At 39.4% G+C, this 21,937-nt stretch overlaps 2 protein-coding genes across 5 annotated transcripts in view; one reads left to right on the top strand and one right to left on the bottom strand.

Moving 5' to 3' along the window:
- F8 (coagulation factor VIII) overlaps positions 1–21,937 on the bottom strand; it is a 109,790-nt gene that overhangs the window by 18,625 nt on the left and 69,228 nt on the right. The window lies entirely within an intron of this gene.
- Positions 1,478–21,802, top strand: H2ab1 (H2A.B variant histone 1). Its single transcript, XM_077793816.1, has 2 exons — positions 1,478–1,665; positions 21,505–21,802. The coding sequence occupies exons 1-2, from the start codon at positions 1,478–1,480 to the stop codon at positions 21,800–21,802; spliced, it is 486 nt and encodes a 161-aa protein (XP_077649942.1).

Consider the following 21,937-nt stretch of genomic DNA (forward strand, 5'->3'; position numbering starts at 1 on the left):
TGCCCAGGAAACTGGTGGAAGCTATGTTAGTCCATGCCCCCAGAAAAAGGCCTGTGAAGTGGACCTGAAAATGGACCCAGAATCAGTGTTGTGACCCAGCTCCAGTATTGGTGTTACTACAGTCTGGAGGAAATTCTGTCTATACATAGACCTAGTGGGAGTCACATTCATTTGTTTCCCTAAAAACAGACCTGCTGATCAGGGGACCCTGAAGCAGTACTGTGATCCAGTTCCAGATCTGCTCCACCATGGTCCACAGGCAGTTCTATTTATTTAGGGACTCAGCAGGAGGTATAGTCCTAGTAACAGGCCTACTGTCTGAGGGTCCTACTGTAGGTTCAGAAGAAACCATCCAAATGCACATGTATCACTACAAGGCTATATAGATCATAAAGAATGTGGCAAATATAGTACCATCAAAGGAAACTAATAAAACTTCAGTAATCAGTGCTAACAAAATGAAAATCCATGAATTATTTTTTTAATATTCATTTTTTTAGTTGTAGGTGGACACAATATCTTTATCTCATTTTTGTTTTTTTACGTGGTGCTGAGGATTGAAACCAGTGCCTCATGAGTGCTAGACAAGAGCTCTACCACTGAGTCACAACTCCAGCCCCTCTGAATTTTTTAACAAAGAATTCAAGATAATTGTTCAAAGAAGTTCAGTGAGAGGCTGGGGGATGTAATGCTCAGTGAGAAAGTGCTTGTTTGTCTTTCTTGCATGATCACAGTTCTGGGATCAATCCCAAGTACCAGCAAAAAAAAAAAAGAAGAATTAATTTGACGATATAAGAGACTAGAGAACACAGATAATTAAGAAAATTAGGAATATATGAACGAAATGAGAAGTTTAATAAAGAAATAAAAACTATCAAAAAGAACCAAACTGAAATATTAACTATACAGAAAAATTTAAAAGTGGCTTTTGAGAACACATGTAATGTTGCAGAAGATGGAATAAATACACTTGAATACAGATGACTTAAAATTGTTTATTTAGAGGAACAAAAAAGAAATAAAAAAGAAACAGTGAAGAAAGCATATGGGACTTATGAGATATTATCAAGCAAAATAATTGACAGATTATAGGAGTCTTAAAAGTTGAGAAAAAGGACAAAAGAAGGTTATTTAAAGAAATAATGGAATAGAGTTCCAAAGAGAGAACCAGCATGAAGAAAAAAAGGGGGATGCTACCGACCTGTGCTATGACAGTCTCCCAGAGTCCCAGAAACAAGATGGTAGCACACCCAACTTCTCTAGGCACAGATCATACCACAGCACCAACATGACAAGGTGCTGCATCTCCACTGGACCAGGTTTTCCCTCATCCCCAGCCCTGGGATTATCGTTCCTGCGCTACCATGTTACACCTGGCAGTACCAACCTGGCTGCAGTGGGAAGGAGAATAGAGAGACCTGCGGACAGGTGGGTGCAGAGGCCAGGAGGTGGGGTAAAAGGGTTTGAGGGGAGGACGATGGTGGGCCATTCTTCAGTCCCCACCATCCTTCGTGAGCTCCGGCCTTTAGAGTTCTGGCGCCTGGAAAACCCTCATCCCCGCCTCCACATGGGGGCTTCGGGTTTCCTTTTCTGTGGTTGGGGAGCTGCTCTTTGTCTAGTGAGCACCAGCCTGGATGGCTACGCAGAGCCCACAGTTGGTAGAACGTGATTTTTGTCCTTCCCAAGAGCTTGGTGGGCGCCCTTACTACTTGATACATATTTAGATCAGTTTGTGTACATTTCAGTTCTGATCCCATGGATCAGTATGGACCTTTTCCATGTTGTGGGTGAAATTATGTGACATGTGATGAAGAAAACCATTCCACGAATTACTTTATAACCCAGAGTATATGATGATTCATACTTAAAAAGAGAATGCAGATTTGAAATGTAATTGTTTTCTTTTTTGGTTGGCTTCTGCCTCTCCAAGAGACAACTGTTTTGTAAACATTCTGTGGGAGCTGCATAATTGTTACCATAATTGCAGCCATTTCCTTTCCCCTATTCTCACTTTATGAATATTGTTCTTATTCCCAAGAAATAGAAACTAGCCTGAAAGAAAACCTACTGTCCTGCAGACGTGCTGGCCTCTCCCTGTTCTCTCCTTGAGAAGATAAAGGGAGATGCCAGTTTCCCTGTGCTCCTCTGAGAGATAGGAAAACTGCCTGTCTGTGTTCCCAAGAAACAAACTTGCCTTCCACAATATCAGGAGATGCTTACTTTGTCTGTCAGGACTAATCCCAAGTCTGTCAGGACTAATCCCACACCTAGCTCACGGCCATGATTCCAGCCTCAAAAAGATAACATTAAAGGGGAGTTGCTGCTGCTCTCTCTCCTTGCTGCTGCTGTCCCTCTCTCAGTGCACAGCAGCCTTCTCAAGCTCCTGACAATGAAACCGTTTCCTATCCTAGGGGTGTGTGTCATTAGCTCTGCGCCACTTTTCTTTCACTAATGACAATAGGGAAATTCAACAAATAACATCCTCTGACAATAAAATATACTTAAATTCTCAAAAAAAAAAAAAAGGAAAAGGACAAGAATAAAAAATAATGGATGAGAACTTTACAAACTTTCCGAATATAGGGTGGGAAATGCACATCTCAATTAATAAAATCCAGAGGTTTTATTACTGATAGTCTTTGTCCTGTTATAAATATTTATTTTAATTATATTACAAAAGTCAACATCACAAAATTAAATGATCAAAAAACAAACAAAACTTTGACAGCAAGATAAAACTTACTTATCATATATAAGGGACCTTTCATAAATTACAGTACATTTCTCAGCAGAAATATTGCAGGCCAAGAAAGAGCAGGATGATATATTCAAAGTACTGAAACAAATCCTGCCAAGAATAGTTTTCTTGAAAAACTGTCCTTTAACAATGAAGAATAGGTAAAGACATCCAAACTCAATCACTAAAGAGGTTTGCTACTCCCATACCTGCCTTCTACTTGAAATAAAAACACACTAAACAACAACACAATCCTTAATGATATGTATGCAGACAACTTCAATCAAGAAACACTATAAACTAAATTTGACAACACATTAAAATAATTATAATGCATGAACTGGGATATATCCTTACAATGCAAGGGTGATTCAACATATACAACTCAACAACATGATATGCTGCTTTAAAATAATAAAACATTAAAACACCACAATTATCTCAATAGGTACATAAAAAGCATTTGACAAAATTCAACATCTATTATAATAGAAATTAAAGACAACACAGATAAGTAAAAGACATCCCATATTCATGGATCAGGAGAATTTCTCGTTAGGATATCCATACTACCTAATCTATAGATTCATTAAAATCCCTATCAAAATCCCAACAACATTTTGTTACAAAAATAGGGGGGAAATCATAAAATTCGTATGGAACCACAAACGACCCTCAAAGTCAAAGAAATATGGAGCAAGAAAAGAAAAACTTACAGGTGTCATACTTCCTGATTTCAATATATATTACAAGCCTATAGTAATTGTGACAGTACACTATTGTCATTAAAATAGATGTTATTAATCAATGGAACAGAGAACAAAAAAAATTTATGCACTTACTGTCAAAAGATTTTTTAAGAAGGATGCCCAGAACATACAATGAAAAAAGATAGATTCTTCAATAAACAGTTTTGGGAATACAAAATATCCACATATAGAAAAAAAATTGGTCCCTTTTCTCATACCATACATGAAATCAACCCAAAATGGATGGAAAACTTAATAAATAAGATCTGAAACTATAAAACTTCTAGAAGAAAACAGGATAAAAGCTTACTGGGCTGGTGCTGTAGCTCAGTGGTAAAGTGCTTGCCTACCACACATGAGGCACGGGGTTTAATCCTCAGCACCACATTAAAAATAAATAAGGGCTGGGGTTATGGCTCAGTGGTAGAATGCTTATCTAGCATGTGTGAGGCCCTGGATTCAATCCTCAGTACCACATAAAAATAAATGAATAAATAAATTAATTAATTAATAAAAGATGCAGTTAGAAAATATTATGCTAAGTAAGCCAATCCCCCAAAAAACAAATGCCAAATGTTTTCTCTGATATAAGGATGCTGATCCATAATGGGGTGGATGGAGTAGGGGAGAAATGGAGGAACTTTAGATAGGGCAAAGCGGGGGAGGGAAAAGAGGGGGCATGAGAGTAGTAAAGATGGTGGAATGAGATGGACATCATTACCCTAAGTACATGTATGAAGACACAAATAGTGTGACTCTACTTTGTGTACAACCAGAGACATGAAAAATTGTGCTCTATATGTGTACTACAAATTGAAATGCATTCTGCTGTCATGTATTGATGGAGTTGTCTGAGATCTTGAGGACTTGTGCTGGAGCTACAGATGTTAAAGAGTTAATGTCCTCTGAGATCTTGGCAGGCCAGAGCAAGCAAGAATAGCAGACTGTTCTCAGGACATGCTCAGTTAACATGAGCAGACTTGCCACAACTTCCTCTTGAGACTGTGGACATGCTTCATGTCTTTCCCTTGGGGTGGAGTTATTTGGGGAATGTTCCTGTTATCTTATGCTTAGTGGCTAGTATAGACCTAGGATAAAGACTAAGAAAATAAATGTAAATGTAGCATTATTTTTAAAAAAGATATTTTAGTATTTTGTCTGCCTAACCTCAAGGTTGTATTCCACAGTTGAGAACCCACTATAAATTTTAAAAGGCTGTCCTTGCCAATAATAAATGTTCTTAGCTGCACCAAGCTTTGGATCCCCTAAGTCACTTCTTCCATCTCATTGGGCTCTTCAGTCCCAATCAAAAATGTATAACAAATTAGGGTAAATAACTTTTTCTTTAAAAAAGGGTATTATTTCCAACTACAACTAAAAAATAAATATTTTTTTAAAAGCTTCTTGACATTGTTCTGGGAAATATTACTATTAATAATATTTAATAACAATATATACATTATATTATTACATATTATGAATTATATAATAATAATTATTACTGCATATCACACCCAAAACACAGGCAATAAGAGCAAAAAGAGACAAACAGGATTGTATCGAACTAAAAAACTTTTGAAAACAAAACAATCTACAGAGATAAAAGAAAACTTATAGGAAAAGGAGAAAATATTTTCAACCCAAACATCTGATAAGGGCTTTGCTATGGTATGAATGTCTTCTCTAAAACACATGTTGAAAATTAATTGATGTTGTAACATTGTTGAGAGATGAGACCTTTAAGAGGTGATTAGATCACGAGGGCATGGCTAAATTAATAATATTATTGCAGGACTGGGTTAATGATAAAAGTACCAGAAAATGTTATAAGATTATTGACTGTGGAGTATATTAATTAGTGTATGTGTTAGATAAAGACTGTAAGCACTATGTCCATGATGCAATGTAAACTGCAAAACTTAGATAGATTTAAGTTAGTGATGTAAAAGTCTACACCCAGGCATAGATCCCAGACCTCACTCAGTTATCAGCTGCAAGCACAACCGAACTAGGACTTAAAATCCAGAATTCTGGGGCCAACAGGACAAATAAGACCCAGACAAATAGATAAAGACCTCTGTCACTGTTGTTCCCCCATAGCAGACTCCTTCAGCCCGGATCAAGTTCCAGTGACCTGGACTTAAGACATGTCACAGGTGTTGCCTGGGACCCATGGGTGTAGACTCAGTTAGGACTTAGATTTAGGATGTGTGTATGAAGTGTGATGAGCATTAATAAAACAGATTTGATTGACTTTAACTGTGCCTCAGACTGAGTTGTAGAAACCACTTGTGACAGTTAGTATGAGAGGATTCTGATAAAGAATGAGTTCTTCCTCCCTCTCACCCCCTGCTCTCTCCCTCCTCTTATCACATGCATGCACTCACACTCATACCCTCTCACTATGCGGTAACTTCTACGATGTTATGACAGAGCAAGAAAGTCCTCACCAGATGCAGCCCTTTGATCTCAGACTTATCATTCTCCTGAATTGTGAGAAATAAATACCTTTTATTTATGGATTATTCAGGCTGTGATATTCAATAGTGATGGAAAATGGACTAGGAGAGGATTAATATCCAAACAACTCAATAGCAAAAACAAAATACAACAAGTAATTCCTGTGGGAAGCCACTCCTGAGCTTTAGTGTCTTCACTTGGCCTTGAACCAAGGAGATTTTGGTCTGGCATTGCACGCTATTTTGTGGCCCCTTTCACTTAATGGATTATGCAATGCACATGACTTAAATCTTCTCTGGTCTAGGAAGGCTGCTGTTGGAGCTGTGGAATTGGGATGACCCACTGGAAACTGGACAGCCCACCTCCTACCTTATTTGGTGAAGAACATTTTGTAGAAAGCCTTTGAAGTTCCCCCAGAGAAATAAAGCAAACTCTGGCTCTTGAGCTCTTTCCAGTGTGGAACTCAACCCCTAAGGTCACAGAGCAGTCCTGCCACCACTTTCCAAAATTACTTCCTGTGTAGTGTGGTTTCTTCACTACTTCTTTTTCTTAGCTTAATTTCGCAGCCAGCCTACCTCACACAAAGGAGATCCAAATTCCATCGCCACTGTGGGACGTGGGTGAAAAATTTCAATTAAAAACAGAAGAGAGCCCTGAATAATCATTTCTCAAAAGATATACAAAAGCCCTAAAGATATATAAAAAGGTGCTCAACATCACTATTATTCAGGAAAATGTAAGTTAAAACCACAAAGAAATATCCTCTTGAACCTGTTAGATAGCTATTAAAAAGACAAAATGTAATTAGTGCCTTGGCTGTAAACCTAGCAGCTCAGGAGGCTGAGGCAGGAGGATCACAAGTTCAAAGCCAGCCTCAGCAACTTAGTGAGGCACTAAGCAACTCAGTAAGAACCTGTCTCTAAATAAAATACAAATAAGGGCTGGGGATGTCGCTCAGTGGTCAAGTGCCCCTGAGTTCAATCCCTGGTACCAAAAGTCAATAAATAAATAAATAAATAAATAAATAAATAAATAAAATAAAATAAAATAAAATAAAATAAAAGATAATGGGTATTGGTGGAGAAAGAGAAACCTTTGTACACTCTTGGTGGACTATAGATTAATCCAGCCATTATGGAAAAGAGTATTGCGACTTCTTTTTTTAATATTTATTTTTTTAGGTGGACACGATATCTTTATTTTACATTTATGTGGTGCTGAGGATTGAACCCAGTGCCTCATGCCTGCTAGGCAAGCACTCTACCACTGAGCTACAACTCCAGCCCAACAGTATTGCCACTTCTCAAAAAAAAATAAATAAATAAAAATAAAAAAAATAAAAATAGAACTACCATATGATTTCCAGCAATCCTACTTGTGGGTATATCCAACAGAAATGAAATTAGTATGTCTACACTCTCATGTTCACTGAATAATCATATATTATAATCAAGATACACTGTGTAAAAATTAATGAGATGCATGTTAGTATCCAACATGTGGGGTTCAAGATCTTTTTTTTTTTAACAGTAGAATGCTTTTTGACATATTGTACACAAATGGAGTGTAACTTCTCCTTCCTCTGGCTGTACATGGTGCAGAGTCACTCCAGTAGTGTGACCATACATGTATATAGGGTGGTAATGTCTCTTTCTACCATCCTTGCCATCCCCATAATCCCACCCCTCCCCTGACTCCCCTCTGCACAATCCTAAGTACCTTCACTCTTCCCTACTCTCCTGCCCCAGATCCATCCATATACTGACAAATGCCATAATTTCTTCTTGAAGACTAATATTCTGGGCTGGGGTTGTGGCTCAGAGGTAGACCGCTCGACTACCATGCATGAGGCACTGGGTTCGATCCTCAGCACCACATAAAAATAAAGATATTGTTTAAAAAAGACTTACATTCCATTGTGTATATACACCATATTTTCTTTTTTTTAAGAGAGAGAGAATTTTTTCAATATTTATTTTTAGTTTTCAGTGGACACAACATCTTGATTTTATTTTTATGTGGTGCTGAGGATCAAACCCAGTGCCCCGTGCATGACAGGCTAGCGTGCTACCGCTTGAGCCACATCCCCAGCCCCTATACCATATTTTCTTTATCCATTCATCTCTTGAAGGGCATCTAGGTTACTTCCATAGTTTAGCTATTGTGAATTGAGCTGCTATAAACATTGATGTGGCTGTGTCTCTTGTAGTATGCTGATTTTAAGTCCTTTGGGTATAAACTGAAGAGTGGGATAGCTGGGTCAAATAGTGGTTCTATTCCAAATTTTGTGAGAAATCTCAATACTGCTTTCCAAAGTGGTTGCACCAATTTGCAGTCCCATCAACAATGTATCAGTGTACTTTTTTCCCCACATCTTTGCCAACACTTATTATTGCTTGTCTTCTTGATAATTACCATTCTGACTGGAGTGAGATGAAATCTTTGATTAGTTTTGATTTACATTTCTCTGACTGCAGAGATGATGAACACTTTTTCATATGTTTATTGATCAACTGTATTTCTTCTTCTGAGAAGTGTCTGTTCAGTTTCTTAGCCCATTTATTGATTGGGTTGTTTGATTTTTTTGGTGTAAAGTCTTTTGAGTTCTTTATATATCAAGATTTGTGCTCTATCTGAGGTGCATGTGGTAAAGATTTCCTCCCATTCTGTAGGCTCTCTCTTCACATTATTTATTGTTTCCTTTGCTGAGAAGTTTTTTAGTTTGAATCCATCCCATTTATTCGTTAACTTCATTTATTTATTTATTTATTTTTATGTGGTGCTGAGGATCAAACCCAGTGCCTCACATGTGCTAGGCAGGCGCTCTACCACTGAGCTACAACCTCAGCCCCTATTACTTGATTCTTATTTTTACTTCCTGTGCTTTAGGAGTCTTGTTAAGGAACTCATGTCCTAAGCCAACCTGATGAAGATTTGAGCCTACTTTTTCTTCTATTAGGCACAGGGTCTCTGTTCTAGTGCCTAAGTCTTTAACTCACTTTGAGTTGACTTTTGTGCAGGGTGAGAGATAAAGGTTTAGTTTTCCCAGCACCATTTAAAGAGGCTATCTTTTCTCCATTGTAAGTTTTGGCACTTTTGTCTAGTAAAGAGAACCATATTTATGTAGGTTTGTCTTTGTGTCTTCTATTTTGTATCACTGGTCTATATGTCTATTTTGGTACTAATACCATGCTATTTCTGTTTCTATTGCTCTATAGTATGGTTTAAGGTCTGGTGTGCTGATGCCTCCTGCTTCACTCTTTTTGCTGAGGATTGCTTTGGCTGTTCTGGGTCTCTTATTTTTCCAAATGTTTCTCATGATTACTTTTTCTAGTTCTATGAAGAATGTCATTGGGATTTTAATTTGAATTGCATTAAATTTGTATAATAGTTTTGGTAATATGGCCATTTTAACTATATTAATTCTGCCTATCCAAGAGCATGGGAGGTCTTTTCATCTTCTAAGACATTCAATTTCTTTCTTTAGTGTTCCATAGTTTTCATGGTAGAGGTCTTTCACCTCTTTTGTTAGATTGATTCCCAAGTATTGTCTTTTATTTGTTTGTTTGTTTGTTTGTTTATTTATTTTGACATGCTTGGTATCTGCAGAAAAATATATGCCATGTTGAAGACAACTGGAACACAGTTTGAGAAATATGCTAGTAATACCAATTCAGAAGGCCAAGATTTAACCATGGCATATAGCATTAGAAAAGTTGAAAATGATCTCTCTCATAGAATATCTGAGATTTTTTATTTGCTTAAATATCATACAATAAGAATAAAACCAGGAGTGTACTTTGGAGTTACAGTGTTAGGGAAATTTTTAAAAATTGTTCTGCCAGGCAACAATTTTTGATCCTATAAAATAGAAAATACTAATAAGTGTATGGCATTGTTCCTAAAAAAGTTATATCTGAAATCACAGCTTTCCTTGTTGTAAATATATCTGCATTTTTGTGTTAAGATAGGATGAATCACATATATAAATTATAGGACTTTAAAGATTCACCAAGGATTTTCTTATTTTCCCCTATTTTCCTATACATTTAGAGGGAAACCTAACTTTTTAAAATTGCCTTTAGATTTGGCCCTTGCAGAAGACCACCAATTTCCTCTGTCTGGCCATCTCCTACATAAGCAAGCACTGGAAGCTTTTGGTGGCCTCAATTTTATTTCTTACTGATTAAAACAACAAATACATAGTCTGACCCAGAAAGGGATAACTTGCTATTCCAGAAAAAAAAAAAAAAACACTTAGAGCACTATATATATTGACTTTCCCTTCATTTGTTACTCAATTTTTGTGCCTGGATTAGAAATCTGCTTGGGAAGACAATGTATTAAATCAACAAAGAGTTAATCACTACACAAGTCCTAGATTTCATGTATTATGTGCCAGGCACTGTGTTAGGAGGCTTCACTAGTGAACTATACTAAATGTTTAAAGAAAGATTAATATAAATTCTTCCCAAACACTTCTAAAAGAGAGAAAACTTCCTAACTCATAGTATGAGGCCAGCATTACCTGGATATAAAAGTCAGACAAATACATCACAAGGAAAAAATTACAATCCAATATTTCTAATGGATATAGATTTAAAAATCCTCAACCAAATAAGAACAAACCAAATCCAGCAGCACATTACTAAGATTTTTTTCTTTGCTTAAGTGGAAATTTTCCCAGGAATGCATGGGAAACATTTTACTAATGTTAACCACACATTAGTAAAATCTAGGTGGAAACACCCATAAGTTCATCTATTTTGGGGCAGAAAAATTGTTTCATAAAATTGAACAGAGTTTCATGATTAAAAACCGTAATCAAACTAGAAAAAGGAAAATTTGTCAATGTGATAAAAAAGCAAAAGTAACATCATACTCAATGGAGTAAGAATGAAAAGTTTCCTCTAACTTGAATAATAAGATAACAATGCTGGCTTAACTGTTTCTACTCAAAATTGTACTAGAAATTCTAGCAAGAGAAGGTAAGCAAGAAAAAGAAGAAAAAGTCATCCACATTGGAAAAGAAGAAGTAAAACTACCTTATTCTCATATTATATAAGCTTATATACAGAAAATCTTAAACAATCCACAAAAGCACAATTAGAGTTGATAAATTAATTCAGTGAAAATACAAGACTAAAATACAGAAGTCAGTTGAATTTCTGTACATTATAAATGAAATCTGGGATCAAACAAAATAATTCTACTTAAAATAGCATCAAGAAGAATAAAATACTCATAAATAAATTTAATCAAGGAGGTATGACACTTATCAATGGAAAATGCCAAGCCATTGTTAAAGATATTAATGATTGTTGAGAGTCACAGCCGAAGGGGCCCCAGCAAACTTCCAGCTGCCAGCAAACTTCCAGCTGCCGGCTGATGATTGGCTCACAGCGGCCCCAGCAAACTTCTAGTTGCCAACTGATTGGTTCCTCTGTGGTGATGCTCATTGGGCTGTTTCCCTGCCCTTTCAGACCATGGAGCTGCTCATTGGGGGACTTTTTTGGCTCCGCCCACGTGACCCAGCCAATCGGCCTCAAGAGCAGGAGGAGTGGGGGAGGTGGAGAGGCTTGTGGGAAGCCGGTGGGGGCAGTTGGGCTCTGAAGGTTTTTCCTGAAGAGCTGTGTGGTGTGGTGTGTGTGTTCTAAAAATAAAGTTTGTTTCTTTTGACAAGTGGCTCCTGAATCGTGCCCAGCCAGACTGCGGCATTTGGTGGCCCGCACGGGGAATGACTGAGGGTAAGTGATAAGGTAAACTGCTCGCCCCTGAGGGCAGGGCGAGAGGATGGGTAGCCACTCTAAGATTCCTCTTTTGTTTTGCTTCACTTTTGTTTTAAGTTGCCTGTCCCTGGAGATGAGTGAGACGGAAGAAAAACTGCTCACATCCAAGGAAAAACTATTTCCGTCTGAGGAACAGATAGGGAGAAAGGCTATAATGATTTTTTGTTGTTCCATTTTTATTTCATTCTATCTTGGTTTCATTTGGCATCATCTTGTTGGGTTGTATTACAGTAGAAATACGGGATCAGAAATTAGTAAAAAACAAACTGAAAGACTGTTAAGTAAACTGTTAGAGGAAGGAGGCATCCCAGTAAAATCAAGAGTACTCAGGGCATACGTTGATTCAATACAAAAATGTAGCCCATAGCTTTTTAAGGAGGAGTTGTTAAATATATCACAATGGAACCATCATGGTGAGGATTTAAAAAGAATAGAAAAGAAAAGCCCAGGGACTCTGCCAGTTGGCACATTGCCATTGTGGACGTTAGTATCTTGTTTGCTTAGTCCAAAGCCTTCAGTTCAGACAAAGGTAGAGGAAGGAGAAGACATATTGATTCAAGTAAAAGAGAAGGTCTCTCAAGTTAGTCAGACAGAGGAAAAGATTCAAGTAAAAGAGAAGGTCTCTCAAGTTAGTCAGAAAGAGGAAAAGATTCAAGTAAAAGAGAAGGTCTTTCGAGCTAGTCAAACAGAGGAAGGAAGTTTAGAGCAGAAAAAGCCATCAGGGGAAAAGTTACAACAGGAGACTGCTACTAACACCTTTCTATCAGAGGGCGTAAGTGTCCAACCAACAGCACCACCTCTACAGGAGACTGCTACTAACAGCATTCTATCACCAGAGGGCATAAGTGTCCAATCAACAGCACCACCTCCATATGCTAGGAGGCTCCCAACCCCCACAGTTGATAGTTGGGATCCTGAGACAGGATCTCAAGTATTAACATGCCCTGTATTTGAGGTAGGAGGGCAGTGAATTTACCATGCTTTAAATTTCAAAACAGTGAAGCAGCTAAAAGAGGCTGTAACAACCTATGGTCCTCAAGCACACTTCACTGTAAGCTTGGTCGAATCCATTACCAACTTGAACATGACGCCAGCAGATTGGGCTAATATGTGTAAAGCTGTGATAAATGGAGGTCAATACCTGTTATGGAAGGTTGCCAATGAGGAATTTTGCAAGGAGACGGCTAGGCGAAATGCAGCAGCTGGTTTTCCTCAGAGAAATCTAGATATGTTGTTAGGAAAGGGACCTTATGAGGATCAGCAGCAACAAATTGCATATGATCCTGGCGTATACTCACAAATTGCTGTAGAGGCAATTAGGGCATGGAAGACTTTACAAGGACATGGAGGTTTACAAGGTCAATTATCTAAGGTAATACAAGGAGCTAATGAACCTTACGCTGAATTTGTAGATAGGCTTATTCAAACAGCTACCAGAGTTTTGGGGAATACAGAACAAGCAATGCCATTAATAAAACAACTGGCTTATGACCAAGCAAATCATTGGTGCAGAGATATCATTAGACCATGGAAAGATGAAGATTTAAACACATATATTAAATTATGTAGAGACATTAATGAACAAGAGCAAGTCATGGCAGCTGCAGTAAAACAGGCTTTAGATGCCAGAGACATTAATGAACAAGGGCAAATTGTGGCAGCTGCAGTAAAACAGGCTTTAGATTCCAGGCCAAGAACATGTTGCAATTGTGAACAAACAGGAAATTTTAAAAGGAATTGCCCCATAGGAGGAGGGTTTAACAAAACTAGGTATCAAAGGAGTAGAATACCGGTTATTTGCCCACAATGCTGTAGAGGGAGACATTGGGCTAATGAATGCCATTCTCAAACCACCATAGAGGGTACTCCATTATCAAAAAACGAACAAGGACCAGGTGTTTATCCACGATATCGTGGAGAAAGGCATCAGGCTCCATTGCCAAAAAATGGACAGGGGGGCCCAATGCTCCGGGGCCCAAAACCACAAATATACGGAGCACTGGAGGAACCCAGCAACCCCATCAGGGTAGTGCCCAGGACACATTGTCCATCAGATCCCTCATCAGACAAACCAGAGCAAGCGCAGGGTTGGACATCTGCGCCTCCGCCAGATCAGTACTAACTCCAGAGATGGGAGTTCAAATCATTCCCACAGGGGTAAAAGGACCTCTTCCCAAAGGAACAGTAGGCTTATTATTGGGACGCAGCTCTTCTACTCTAAAAGGACTTTTGATAAGTCCTGGGGTAATTGATCCCGATTATGAAGGTGAAATAAAAATTATAGCCAGTTCTCCAAAGGGTATATCAGTAATTTCACCTGGAGATAGAATAGCACAGTTACTAATAATACCCAGCCTACATGATAAATTTTCCAGTTGTGCTGTAGAAAGAGGTTCTAAGGGATTAGGCTCCACAGGTGTAGATTGGGCTATGCTTTCATTAAATTTAGATTCTCGCCCAATGCTAAAACTAAATATTCAAGGACACGAGTTTAATGGTCTGCTGGACACAGGTGCTGACCTTAGCATCATCTCTCGTCAAGAATGGCCAAAACATTGGCCATTACAACAAGCCACTCAAACGCTTCCAGGCCTAGGAGTGGTGACTAATCCCCATAGAAGTGCAATGGTATTAGATTGGAAGGATCCTGAAGGATGTGAAGGAACTATACAGCCATATGTATTGGATCATCTTCCCGTAAATTTATGGGGACAAGATGTCCTAGATCAATTAGGTTTGACATTAACAAATAACATCAACCAAAATGCACCCACTATTATGGCTAAACAAGGTTTTAGGAAAGGAAAAAAGATTAGAAAAACAAGAACAAGGTATAGCAGCACCAATACAAATAGATCAAGGAACAGACAGACATGAGTTGGATTTTCAGAAAAGGCCACTGAGACAATAAAAATTACTTGGAAATCAGAAAGACCAGTATGAGTTCCTCAGTGGCCCCTGACTAAAGAAAAGATACAAGCAGCCCATGATCTGGTCAAACAACAATTAGCAGAAGGACATATACAACCTTCCGTATCTCCCCATAATACTCCCATTTTTGTCGTCAAAAAGAAATCTGGTAAATGGAGATTATTGCAAGATTTAAGAGCCATTAATAAGGAGATGGTTATTATGGGACCTGCTCAATCAGGGATTCCTCAATTGTCTGCTTTGCCAAAAACCTGGTATGTTTTAGTTATAGATATTAAAGATTGTTTTTTTTTCAATTCCAATTCATCCTGAGGATAGTCCACGTTTTGCATTTACTATCCCTGCACTGAATCATGAAGGTCCTGATCAGAGATATGAATGGAAAGTACTCCCTCAAGGGATGGCTAACAGCCCAACTATGTGTCAAATTTATGTTAACAAAGTAATCCAGCCACTTAGAAATCAAAATCCTGAACTACAAATATTTCACTATATGGATGACATATTATTAGCACACAAAGCTAAAAACACATTGCTAGAATGTTATGCCACACTTACAAACTTATTAAAAAATTATAATCTAGAGATAGCAATAGATAAAGTACAATTAAATTTTCCAATTAATTATTTAGGAGTTCTATTATCCTCAACCATGGTCCGTCCACCAAAAATTCAAATACGAGTAGATCAACTCAAATCACTTAACGACTTTCAAAAGTTATTAGGAGACATATATTGGATAAGGCCTTATCTAGGTATACCAAAGGGAGAGTTGGGACCTTTATTTGATATCCTAAAAGGTCCATCAGAACCAAATTCACCCTGCATGTTAACGCCTGAAGCAAGAAAGGCATTAAAAATCATTGAAACATATATGGAAAATATGCATTTGGATAGAATTGATATAAGTTTGCCTTTATTATTTATTGTACTATCAACAAAAATATTCCTACAGGAGTATTTTGGCAAGAAGGTCCATTATTATGGATACATTTATCTTATTCTCCTAACACTATTCTTACTAGGTATCCTGAGGCTGTAGGACAATTAATACTCAAAGGAATAAAAGCAGCAAAGGGAGTGTTTGGAATTTCTCCCAATAAAATTATTACTCCATATACTATGAATCAAATCAATGAGTTAGATAATGAGTTAAATACTTGGGCAATAATCATGTGCAAATCTAATGTTTCATTTGATAACCACTTACCATCTAATCTTTTATTGTCTTTTTGGTCATTGTATCCTGTGGTTTTTCCAAAAATGACAAGAAAAACACCTATCATGAATGCTCCAAATATATTCACTGATGGGTCAAATAATGGTACAGCAGCAGTAGTTACCCCTGATCAAACTTTTACATTTTTAGAACCCAAACAATCAGCTCAAAAGGTAGTGCTTAATGCAGTATTACAAGCTTTTGTGATGTTTAAAGATTCTGTATTTAATTTATTTTCTGATAGTCAGTATATAGTTAATGCTATAGTATCCCTTGAAGATGCTGGTAGGATTTCCCATTCCTCTACTGTTTTCTCTTTGTTTTCCACTATACAAAGTCTAATCTGGGACAGAAAAGATCCATTCTTTATAGGAAATATTAGGGCACATACAGGATTGCCTGGAGCCCTTAGTTTGGGTAATGATTTAGCAGATAAAACTACACATGATATACATATTTTCTCTACACTAGAAGAAGCTACAAATTTTCATAAAAAGTTCCATGTCAATGCTAATACTTTACAAAAGTGTTTTAAAATAACTAAGGAACAAGCTAGACAAATAATAAAACAATGTCAAAATTGTGTGACCTTTTTACCACAAGTTAATCTTGGAGTCAATCCTAGAGGACTGATACCTAACCATATTTGGCAGATGTACGTCACACATTGCCAGAATTTGGAAAATTAAAATATTTGCATGTTATAGTTGATACTTCTTCTGAATTTTTGATGGGCTCCCTTCATGCCGGAGAAAAAACTAAAGGTATTATAGCTCATTGCTTACAAAATTTTGCCACTGTGGGCGTTCCAAAACAGTTAAAAACAGATAATGGTCCTGGTTATACTTCTACCTCTTTTAAACAACTTTGCTCATCATTTGGCATTACTCACATAACAGGAATCCCATACAATCCACAGGGACAAGGCATAGTTGAAAGAGCTCATCAAACTATTAAAATGTACTTATTAAAGCAAAAAGAGGGAATTGGGAAGGGGTATATATTCCTCAAAGATAAACTTAAAATAACCCTTTTTACTCTAAACTTTTAAAATTTGGATTCGTCAGGGCTTAGTGCTGCAGAAAGGCACATGTGTCCAAAAAATGTACATAAGCCCAAGGTACTTTGGAAGGATATTCTAACAGGACAATGGAACTTAAAAAGAATGACAAAGTTGGACAAACATATTAAATATAATAAAGGGTAAAGAAATAAACCAATAGATGCATTCATCAGTATGGGGGCCCAAAACTTAGAAAAAGTATTCAAATGGAAACTTGTAAGGGAATGCTCATTGTAGCATTAGGTGATCTAGGGGATCAAAATATACAATCCTAAAACATGCCATCCTGGTATACTGATTATTTTCAGTTAAAGGCACCTGAAAAACAGAAGATGAAAGAAGGGCACTATGACTTTTTTTTCCTGAAAGGAGATGATATTTTCATATATCCTTTCTGCATCCAGAGGAAAGAAGATGTTTGTATTACCAGAGATGAGGAGTTTAGGAAAAGCAAAACCTGGACAAACATTGCTAAACTAACTATTAACTTCCTATTGACTTTTACAAAATTTAATATCCTGACCCAAGCCCTCTGTATTGTCATGTATTCAGTATTTACTAGTTTGTCCAACATAACATACACACATTTGCCTGTAACTGCTTCTCTGGGTGTTCATTTTTCTTACAAGGGCTCCCATGTCAATATAAAACTTAGTAAATCCCATTTGTTGATTCTTATTAACTGTTGTAATATGGGTGTCCTATTAAGGAATTTGAAGCCAGACCACACAATATGTAGATTGGAGCCAACTTTTTTCTTCTATCAGACGCAGAGTCTCTGATTTGATATCAAGCTCCTTGATCCATTTTGAGTTAACTTTTGTGCATGGCAAGAGGAGGGGATTCAGTTTCATTTTGTTGCATATGGATTTCCAGTTTTCCCAGCACCATTTGTTGAAGATGCTATCCTTCCTCCATTGCATGCTTTTAGCCCCTTTATCAAATATAAGATAGTTGTAGTTTTGTGGATTGGTTACTGTGTCCTCTATTCTGTACCATTGGTCCACCCGCCTGTTTTGGTACCAGTACCATGCTGTTTTTGTTACTATTGCTCTGTAGTATAGTTTGAAGTCTGGTATCGCTATACCGCCTGATTCACACTTCCTGCTTAGAGTTGCTTTTGCTATTCTGGGTCTTCTATTTTTCCATATGAATTTCATTATTACTTTATCTATTTCTACAAGAAATGCCATTGGGATTTTGATTGGCATTGCATTAAACCTATAGAGAACTTTTGGTAATATTGTCATTTTGATGATGTTAGTTCTGCCTATCCATGAACAGGGAATATTTTTCCATTTCTAAGATCTTCTTCTATTTCTCTCTTTAGGGTTCTGTAGTTTTCATTGTATAAATCTTTCACCTCTTTTGTTAGGTTGATTCCCAAGTATTTTATTCTTTTTGAGGATATTGTGAATGGGGTGTTTTTCCTCATTTCCATTTCAGAAGTTTTGTCGCTGATATACAGAAATGCCTTTGATTTATGTGTGTTGATTTTATATCCTGCCACTTTGCTGAATTAATTTATTAGTTCTAGTAGTTTCTTTGTAGACCCTTTTGGATCTTCTAGGTATAGAATCATGTCATCTGCAAATAGTGATAATTTAAGTTCTTTTCCTATGTGTATCCCTTTAATTTCTTTCGTCTGTCTAATTGCTCTGGCCAGTGTTTTGAGAACTATGTTGAACAGAAGTGGTGATAGAGGGCATCCCTGTCTTGTTCCAGATTTTAGAGGGAATGCCTTCAATTTTTCTCCATTCAGAATGATGCTAGCCTGAGGCTTTGCATAGATAGCTTTTACAATGTTGAGGTAAGTTCCTGTTATCCCTAGTTTTTCTAATGTTTTGAACATAAAGGGATGCTGTACTTTGTCGAATGCTTTTTCTGCGTCTATCGAGATGATCATATGGTTCTTATCTTTAATAACAAGAATCAACAAATGGGACTTACTTAAACTAAAAAGTTTTTTCTCAGCAAGAGAAACAATAAGAGAGGTAAATAGGGAGCCTACATCCTGGGAACAAATTTTTACTCCTCACACTTCAGATAGAGCCCGAATATCCAGAGTATACAAAGAACTCAAAAAATTAAACAACAAGATAACAAATAACCCAATCAACAAATGGGCCAAGGACCTGAACAGACACTTCTCAGAAGAGGACATACAATCAATCAACAAGTACATGAAAAAATGCTTACCATCTCTAGCAGTCAGAGAAATGCAAATCAAAACCACCCTAAGATACCATCTCACTCCAGTAAGATCGGCAGCCATTATGAAGTCAAACAACAACAAGTGCTGGCGAGGATGTGGGGAAAAGGGTACACTTGTACATTGCTGGTGGGGCTGCAAATTGGTGTGGCCAATTTGGAAAGCAGTATGGAGATTCCTTGGAAAGCTGGGAATGGAACCACCATTTGACCCAGCTATTCCCCTTCTTGGACTATTCCCTAAAGACCTTAAAAGAGCGTACTATAGGGATACTGCTACAACGATGTTCATAGCAGCACAATTCACAATAGCTAGACTGTGGACCCAACCTAGATGTCCTTCAATAGATGAATGGATAAAAAAAATGTGGCATTTATACAAAATGGAGTATTACTCTGCACTAAAAAATGACAAAATCATGGAATTTGCAGGGAAATGGATGGCACTAGAGCAGATTATGCTAACTGAAGCTAGCCAATCCCTAAAAAACAAATGCCAAATGTCATCTTTGATATAAGGAGAGCAACTAAGAACAGAATAGGGAGGAAGAGAATGAGAAGAAGATCACCATTAAACAGGGACGAGAGGGGGGAGGGAAAGAGAGAGAGAAGGGAAATTGCATGGTAAAGGAAGAAGACCCTCATTGTTATACAAAATTACATATAAGAGGAAGTGAGGGGAAAGGGGAAAAAAACAAGAGAGAGAAATGAATTACAGTAGATGGGGTAGAGAGACGGGAGGGGAGGGGAGGGGAGGGGAGGGGAGGGGAGGGGGGATAGTAGAGAATAGGAAAGGCAGCAGAATACAACAGACACTACTATGGCAATATGTAAAAAAGTGGATGTGTAACTGATGTGATTCTGCAATATGTATACAGGGTAAAAATGGGAGTTCACAATCCACTTGAATTAAATGTATGAAATATGATATGTCAAGAGCTTTGTAATGTTTTGGACAACTAATAATAAAAAAAATTAAAAATAAAAATAAAAAACTAGTAAATAAAATTTGTGTGGTCTTGCCCTGTTAGAATGTATTAAGTCCTGGTTGGATACCCTAACAAGGTAGGGAGAAATTTTTCCTCTTCCATAGTCAGTCACCCAGCTATCCATCAACTGATGAGTGGATACACAAAATGTGGTGTATGCATACAATGGAGTATTATTCAGGTGTGAAAAGGTACAAAGTGCTGATTCGTGCTGCAACGTGGATGAACCCTCATGCTAAGCAAATGCAGTCGGACACGAAAGGCCACACATTTAACTCTGATTGCACGTATAGTTTCCGTCCAGCATAGGCAATTCTCTATGGTAAGAAAGCACGTTAGTGGCTGCCAGGGGCCCTCAGGAGCAATGTGTGTGTGTGTGTGTGCGCGCCCGCGCAGGTGTGCACACGCAAGAGCGAGGGGGGGTGGGGGGGAGGGGAAGACAGCTTAAGGGGTACCGGGTGTTTCTGGGGGGCGGTGTAAGTTTCTTGGAAGTAGATGGTCCTGGCAGTGGTACAGCACTGTGATGGGACATACTTGACGCCTCTGACTCGCACCCCCCAGTCCTCCTCTTCTTCCCTAGACTGCTCCCCTCCAGCAGAAAGTGAGAGCTCCTGTGCCAAGATGGGAGGGCCCTGGCCAGTGAGGAGGCTAGGAGGCCAGGAGGCCTGGAGGCCATCTGGCCGCCCCGTCTAGGCCCAGGCCCAGGCCCAGGCCCAGGCCCACGCACTGCGGACCAGCCGGGGAGTGCTGACATCACCAGAGCGCGTCATCGCCGACCAATGAGGGGGCAGCCGAGGGTCGCTAGGATACGGGGGCCCTGGAGCACTGGACCCAGACTACCTGCCGCACCCACTGAGCACCCACCGTTGGCGTCTAAACCGGCATCACATTGAGCCAGGCAAAGCCCAGTCCAGCTGAGCTGAGCAGAGGGAGCCCAGTCCAGCCGAGTCAAGCTGAGCAGAGCAGAGCTGAGCAGAGCTGAGCAGAGGGAGCCCAGTCCACCTGAGCTGAGCCCAGCATGCCAAGGCAGAGGAGCCCTGGAGGAGGAGGAGGAGGAAGAGGAGGAGGAGGAGCAGCAACAGCAGGAGGAGGAGGAGCAGCAGCAACAGGAGGAGGAGGAAGAGGAGGAGGAGGAGCAGCAACAGCAGGAGGAGGAGGAGCAGCAGCAACAGGAGGAGGAGGAAGAGGAGGAGGAGGAGCAGCAACAGCAGGAGGAGGAGGAGCAGCAGCAACAGGAGGAGGAGGAAGAGGAGGAGGAGGAGCAGCAACAGCAGGAGGAGGAGGAGGAGCAGCAGCAGCAGCAGCAACAGGAGGAGGAGGAGGAGGGTCGTCGTCGGGGTCATCCCGTCCCCGGAGGCAGGCCCGCTCCCGCACCGCCCGAGCCGAGCTGACCTTCTCCGTGAGCCAGGTGGAGCGCCGTCTGCGGGAGGGCCGCTATGCCCAGCGCCTGAGTTGGTCTGCGTCCGTGTTCCTTGCCGCCACCCTCGAGTGCCTGACGGCCAAGGTGCTGGAGCTGGCGGGCAACGAGGCCCGCCACAGCGCCAGGAGGCGCATCACCCCAGAGCTCCTGGACATGGCCGTCCACAACAATGCACTGCTCAGCGGTCTCTTCGGGACTACGACCATCTCCCAGGTCGCCCAGCCCCGGCGCTAGCTGCTGCTGCTGCTGGCTCAGGGGGCCCTCGCCCAAGCACCTGCCCACCTGTCCACCAGGCCCCAGGCCCCCTCGCTCTCGGGCCAGCCTCGCCCGGCCAGGCTTGTACCTTCAGCCAGCCCTTTCATTAAAGCG

Source organism: Urocitellus parryii, chromosome X, assembly GCF_045843805.1.
Source record: "Urocitellus parryii isolate mUroPar1 chromosome X, mUroPar1.hap1, whole genome shotgun sequence".
In the NCBI taxonomy this organism is placed as follows: Eukaryota; Metazoa; Chordata; class Mammalia; order Rodentia; family Sciuridae; genus Urocitellus; species Urocitellus parryii.